Source organism: Bidens hawaiensis, unplaced genomic scaffold (assembly GCF_021521415.1).
Source record: "Bidens hawaiensis isolate Kalapana, Puna unplaced genomic scaffold, B.hawaiensis_p1.1 tig00016189_1, whole genome shotgun sequence".
Classification (NCBI taxonomy): domain Eukaryota; kingdom Viridiplantae; phylum Streptophyta; class Magnoliopsida; order Asterales; family Asteraceae; genus Bidens; species Bidens hawaiensis.
The window spans coordinates 543,073-550,308 of NW_027492473.1; the positions used below are offsets into that span (position 1 = coordinate 543,073).

A 7,236-nucleotide genomic window follows, 5' to 3' on the forward strand; every position below is an offset into this window, starting at 1 on the left:
TATTAGAAGATAGAAGGGCTTGCATTAAACATTTTAAAGGCGTGTCAAGTTGTTAAGCATTTGGTAACAGACGTGGTATACATACTCAGGGGCGGACCCACATAGTTCCTATCGGGGTCCCAGGACACCAATGTTTTTTAAAAATTACTTAGAGACGATATATTAAATTTTGTAAGGACCCCATAAAAATTAATACTTGGAACCCATACTATTAAGGCTGAACTAGTCTAGTGGAAAGTCCCTTGTTTTTTTTTGAGAGGTTGCAGGTTCAAGCCTCACCATGCCCAGTTTTTGTTGTTTTTTTAATATTCTAGTCAATGTTAGTTATTTAGTTAGGGTATTTGTGTTTTTTCTTTAGTTTATCCCATATAACCATTATCACTTTAGTTTATCTCATATAACCATTATCACCATGCAACATATATAATGACAACATGAGTTTTACATATACTTAAATTATTTATCTTGTGTATGTATATTATAATTAATCATTTATTTGTGTAAGAGTTAGTTTTTCATGTCTTGGTTATTCATGTAAGACCATATATATATAGCTTACGCTTATGTTTTTCGGGTATGAATAAAAATGAATTAAAAGTGTATGTTCTATCTAGTTTCTAATATATATTCTTTCTACTTACTCGTTTCCGATGACACCATATTTTCGTGTTTTATTATGTTCCTCCTCTCGACCCGACCCGAATAACAACCGACCCAAAAATTTTGTAAACCGGAAAAATTGGGACCCCATTGACAAAAAATCCTGGGTCCGCCACTGTACATACTGATGCTTAAAAAGGGATTGTAGTGATCAGAAAACGCGCCACTGAAATATTTCGGGCGTGCAATGAGACGATATTCAAGTATTTGTTGATAATAAACGGGTATGATATTTGATGATACTTCCCGATTAACCAAAATATGCGTAATCGTTTACCTGACCATCCCCGAAACATTTTTTATACTTTCTTTTTCTTAGGTAACAGAATTATATTTTCTCTTATTATCATTCTACTATGGACATCAATTTTTCATAATTTGAAAGAAAAGATGACACATTGCTTTTCAATTACAAACATGGCCAAATTCACACTTTACAAAAACGTGATATAATAAAAATATAGACTTCGTCCCTCATACTGGTCACATGTTACAAGAAGAAATCACAAATTAACACCTTTTAACTTGACACGTTTGTTCCATATCTCATGCTCATGTAATTGAAATAAAGACCTTCGTCCTTCATACTGGTCACATGCTTACATATGTACGTATATAAATAATTATGAGATGAGGAAGCTAGCCAGTGAGGAGTCACATGTGTGATTTTTGTATTTATTCCCAGAAGATAATACATCCAATAAATATATTAAAAGTTGGACAAAAACCGTTTCCAAAAGAAAAGGTCTACTATGTCCGTACAGTATCGGATACCTATACGTCTGTGCTAACCTAACTAGCTCACTGGGTTTACCAGGCACTTTAAATTTAGTTTCGTACCACTTTTTGTCCCTTCTACATGTCCATTTCAACACGTGACTTCAACATCACAAAAACAGAATATTTGGATTTGGATACAAGTTTGAATGTTTCAAATGTAATCAAATTAAAATTAATTTGAGTGATAACATGAATGTAAAGTGATCTGTTGGCAAATTTGTAATTGAATAGGAGGATTAAGATGGCTATTGCCCTTGGTAAATTGGCCTAAGACGAAACGATTTGTTTTACATTATGGATGATTGTTTACGTAGAGACCGTTTCGTTTTTGTAGGCTGCTCCGACCTATTGCTCTTTCCTTGTGCCTATTTGCCGTAAGGATTGGTTCACAAGTACATCATTTGTAACTTCATGGTATATTGCTAACATCAAGAAATGAAATAATTGAGAATTCCGAATAACAAGATAGACCGCCAAAGTAATGAGAAATCATGTTAATAAAGCCTCATGTCACCACATCGGCGGCATGGGGACATAAAAGATAGGGATGCTATCAACTTGTTTCGACATGAGATAGTAACTTATGAGCTTGATGAATTGTATTGTAAAGTGTTCAGAAGATAATTTACTCTTCCTCATTGTCGATCACTTATTCCTTTTATTGCCTTCACTGCTGCGTGAAGGACCCCACGCTCGTGGCCTTCTTTCTCCCCACAATGTGATTCTAGTAACAACATATCTTCACAAACTTCGCCTCAACGGGTCCATCCGTGTAGTCTGAAATCATTAGTAATGTCATGTGACTGAAAATAATTAAAAGATAGAAAACGACAAATGGTTGGTACTTGGTATTCACATGTACGTTATGGTCACTTTGACAAATTTATTATCACGTTCTGTTCATTTTATATTAATTTAAAGACTCATATGACTGTTTTGTGCACAATGCACATGTCAAAATTAAAGCATGTGTGTAAAGGTGTATTCTATGACACAGTCCTCTAGAGTCTAGAGTCTAGACTCTATAGTGCTTTTAGCCTTGGAAAGTAATTGTAACAACAATTTCCTTTGAACAAATAAAAATAGGACATTAATTTTTGTTAAGCTGTTGTAAACAAACCATTTGACATGTAAAGATCGTTATAATGTTGTAGACGGAGTAAAGGTTGTTACTAAACCTAAAATTTGTAGATATGTTCTCCCTGCATAGGACATCGGGACAATGTTCTAGTTTGAAGTCTACGCGAACTCGATAAACAAAGCTTAGGATTGGCTCGTTCATTAAGCAAACTTGTTTTAAAGATCGAGTTCAGCCTTGAACTTTTAACAAAGTGATTCATAGTAACCAATAAATGGCTCGACTCATTTACACCCATATTTAACTGGCGAATGGTTAGTCAATATTTTTGTTGGACATGGATTAAAAATACGAGTCAATTACTTCACGATCCAACATAGTGTGTCTGGTCTTTGGACGTTCCTGGTTGTAAACTAAATACAAAGAATATGGGTTATAAACTTATAATTAGGGCCGTTCAAACCACTCATCGCTTGAACTCGCTTGGCGCTCGCTCAAAAATTGCTCGGAAAATTCGCTCGATTGAAAACGAGCCGCTCTGCTCGGTTCGGTTTGTAAACGAGCCAAGCAACGAGTAAAGGTTTGCTCGGTTCGGTTCGGCTCGAATATTTTTAATTTATTTTATATATAATTATATATGAACAAATATATAAATATATAGACAATACACATAAATATAAACTTACAATTATTTTTACCTCTTTAAAATTTTCATGTTCCATCAATTTTATAGTTTTATTTGTTCGCTTCAAGTTTTTAGAATACTAAAAATTTGTTTACATAATCATTATATATCACTATAAACTTATTTTTAATAAAAAAAATATACAATCTATTACACGTTTGTCTAAAAACTACTAATTTATTTATAAAATATATTATTTACAAACTTTAAATTTGTTTCTTATTGGAAAATTTAAAGTGAAAAAGAAATAAACAATGCTTGAAATCGCTCGATGTTCGATCGAAAAATGCTCGATTCGATTTTGGCTCGTTTCGGTTTTCGTTCGGTTCGAATTTCGGCCGTTCGGTTCGGTTTTAAACGAGCCAAGCAACGAGCAAGCCGTCGCTTGGTTCGGCTCGGCTCGGCTTGTGAACAGCCTTACTTATAATGGTGAATTATTTTTCATTGGGCTTCAATTTAAGAACATAAACTATGGGCTAAGGTTTATAGTAATATAATTAAGTTATGGGCTAAGAGAAAATTTTGGGTTGTTTTACATAAGGAGTTTGATTCCAAAAAAAGTTGGCAATTATCATTAATATGATCGTGAGTTTGTAATCGAATTTAAAGTTGTTTCTTTTATAACCGAAACGGTTAAACAAACCAAAAGTACGTAAACAAAACCGTTCGATTAATCTAAAAATGTTTGGATTTTTATACTCTCATTTGAATAAACGTGCAAATTTGAATAGAATACATTCAAAAGTTTTAGCAGTTGGTTATTTCAAAACTTATGTTACATGAAATTGAACCTATTTTTTAATTGTTTAGTAATCAAATTTTATACAAAAGCACTGTTAAATATATATGACAAATTGATCAAAGCCACCAAGGGCAAGATCCTGCAATTATTGCCAATAACAAACAACCTCTTTACATTCATTCAAATCATCTATTCTGATTCGCATGCATTGTAAAGCCTCAGACAGTGAAACAGCTATGGCTACCATCATCTCCTCTTCATAATTCATGTCCGTTTCATCTACTGTGATCGAATCATCATGTCGCGTGTTGCACGTTGACATACACCTGTTGTAGTTTGACAATTCTACCCCTGCTTGGTGTTGAGCAAGGTTTGTTATGGCACATGCTAGACCACCAGAAGGTGACGATGATGAGGTTGATTCGGTCTGTGGGGCAACGGTAGCTGAAACATGAAGTTCTGCTGCATATCTTGCTGATTGAGCAGCATCAATGTAATCTTGGTGGAGTTGGCTGTCCTCCTAATGACCACCAATATTGTAGAATAAGTAAATACAAATGATGAGATATGTATGATTAACGAACTTGATCGTTAATTATTAACGTATAAATACCTTAAACGAGAGCCAGATGGCTTCCATAAGCATAATGATCTCAAGATCAACTTCATCATTTCTGCATTTTAATTTTTAACACCATTGATTATCATGATTTGGGTCAGAAAATCTTTTTGTCACGTGACTTGTTGTGTTAAACAATAACACGGACATGTAATAAAAAAGGTACATAACACAACTTGACTCACTAAATGAATAACATTTAATACGTTAAGTGTAAGTCGTTCAATAACGTGAAACGTTAACATGATTATTGACACAACTCACTTAACGTGGTTAAAATAGCATGGCAAGGTTACATGATAAAATAATTGCAATCCACATTTAATTATGATATATTTAATTATTCATAAAAGAAAATTGGATTTTAACAATCTAAACTATCAGTATGGTCGATAATAATCACAGCGACAATGTGAACAATGACACTTGTAACTTACATTTTCTTTGCCTAAGGCCCCTAATGAAGAATTGACCGACTTTTATCCCAAGCAGAATGTTAAGGATTTTGACACGTTATACATGAAAGTAATAGTAAGAGGTAGATCACTAGATTGAGTTACTTCCTTTAGAGAGGCATAGACATGTTATGTCGAATATAGACACGTGTACCCAATATACTAACCTGTTTTACTTTGTACCGAACGAGTCATTTACCTGTTTCCTGAAGGATTTGTTATTGCAGAACCACCAACCGATAGAGTAGAAATATTTTCCTCGCCTTAAGAAGAGAAATTGCATATAAACAGTTTTAAAAAACTGAAAATACAGCAAGACAGGTGCGTAAAATTTTGAAAGAAAAAAAGTTATTTACTTTATCATGACATACCGATAATTGTATTTGAAGAACTCATAACTTGCCTTCTTTGCATTCTTTCTTCTTCATCTTTGATCTCTTGCAGTCTCTTTCTTATCTCCGCGTCAATCACGCGTTGTTCTTCCTGAATATAACCAAACATTCCATTTCAACTTTCCAAACAGAATATCAATGGTAAGTTATGCTTACAATTTGCTCCAACCCTTTTTCCTCTTTAGTCTTCACCCCTCTATACTCCACAGCATAATTGAAGGTTTTACAAAAGGGACATCTTCAAACTGTTAAGGACCGATATCGCAAAACGTAAAACTGAAAACATAAATCATGTGTCTATAATTCTGGTTTTGTAACCGGGAAGGATACTGTGACAGAAGTGTTGTATTAGGCTTCATCTGCAGAAAACATTCTGAAACAAAAGAAAAAAGAAACATAAAGTTTACTTAGGAGAAAACATGTTATACAACATTGGTGTTTAATTGTTTTTTTTTAATTCTTTTAATTTCATAACTAACAGATTATTCTTTATATAAAAGAGTAATACATTATAGAAAGAGATAACTACTAACTTATCTTTAAACTTTGACAAGATATATAAAAATATAATTTTTATATGTAGGGATCGAAAATGACTAAAATGTTCATTTGTCCGGTTAAGTGCCAACAAAATGTTCATTTGACCAACCAATTCTTATAATGTCCACCATAGAACTCCTCGCCTGATCATTTTTTAATCATTACTCGACGAGATTTTTAACCAACCAGATTCCGCCACTTGTCCAAAAATTCTCGTCTGAAGCCAAAATAAATCTTGCCACACACCAAATAAATCACATTAGATGCCAAAATAAATCTTGTTGGACGCCTAAATAATCTCGTTGGCTCCGACAATTAAAAAAAACGCTAGCAATCCAACGGGTTTTTGACACGTGACATCATTATTTGGTTAGTGAAACATCTCGTCAAGTAATAATTAAAAAATGACAGAGTTAACGAATTCTAGGTGGACATTAATTCTGAAAATTGGTTGGTCAGCTCGACATTTTGTCTATACTAACCAATCAAATAGACATTTTGGTCATTATCCGTTATATATGTCTGGTAATCATCATCAACATCATCAGCTTTATAACACAGGTAGATGATCGTTACCTGTACAAATGGCTTTCATGCAGCAGCTTGAACGATTCAAACTCGGATAATACTGAAGTAAAACAAACAGAAACGCGTATGCTTAGAAATACATGATAAACAACCAATTTCCATATTGTAAGAATCGGATGAAGAGAAACACAAACCAAGAAGCAAATCGGGCATTCTTCAAGGTCGCAGCCACGGTCATCAGCACCGGGATAACAAGGAGCCAGCTTAGAATCAAGTATCAGTTTACGAAGTTTCTTGTGATCATCTTTGTGTTGGTACAACCCTTGAGGTCTGGTGTACTTGTCGTCCACAAGATGCCGCTTTCGACCCAACTTATTCCCCATTCAGAATCAATCAACAACTAACTGTACGTGCGTTGTTAATTATTCTCTCAAAGTCATCAAAAACCCTAATCTTAAGCTTCACTTTCAATCTCGTACGACAGCATATTGCATAAGAATATATATAGAATATATATAGAGCTAGCAAAAAGGAAAGAAACTAATAAAATATGCACATGAACAATTTAGTTTCCGAAAGAGGAGATTGATATATAGAAGACATGTCATATTATAAATAGAGAGACCAGAAGTCTTTGAATGTGTGTCTGCCTTTATTCTTTTGACTGATGTAGTGATGATATAATATAAAAAGAACAACAATCGTCTCATTGAAGAATTACTATATATATACACAAACACCTACAAAGGAGTGTTAC

The 7,236-nt window shown here is 33.8% G+C and overlaps 1 protein-coding gene across 1 annotated transcript; it reads right to left on the reverse strand.

Annotated features, from left to right (window-relative positions):
• Positions 1 to 4,074: 4,074 nt before the first annotated feature.
• On the reverse strand, positions 4,075 to 6,962 carry LOC143550827 (E3 ubiquitin-protein ligase DA2-like). The gene is made up of 8 exons (XM_077041408.1): positions 6,674 to 6,962; positions 6,528 to 6,579; positions 5,742 to 5,784; positions 5,568 to 5,649; positions 5,391 to 5,502; positions 5,219 to 5,282; positions 4,559 to 4,619; positions 4,075 to 4,465 (listed from the first exon to the last, which is right to left on the reverse strand). The coding sequence occupies exons 1-8, from the start codon at positions 6,860 to 6,862 to the stop codon at positions 4,091 to 4,093; spliced, it is 978 nt and encodes a 325-aa protein (XP_076897523.1). The 5' UTR covers positions 6,863 to 6,962; the 3' UTR covers positions 4,075 to 4,090.
• Between the last annotated feature and the right edge of the window lie 274 nt (positions 6,963 to 7,236).

What these genes read in the sequence shown, in the direction of transcription:
- LOC143550827 (XM_077041408.1), bottom strand. Translation starts at nt 6,862, where the DNA reads ATGGGGAATAAGTTGGGTCGAAAGCGGCATCTTGTGGACGACAAGTAC. An exon ending in TTCTTCAAATACAATTATCG is followed by an intron (nt 5,283 to 5,390) that starts GTATGTCATGAT and finishes TCTCTTCTTAAG; the next exon opens with GCGAGGAAAATATTTCTACT. An exon ending in CCATCTGGCTCTCGTTTAAG is followed by an intron (nt 4,466 to 4,558) that starts GTATTTATACGT and finishes GGTGGTCATTAG; the next exon opens with GAGGACAGCCAACTCCACCA.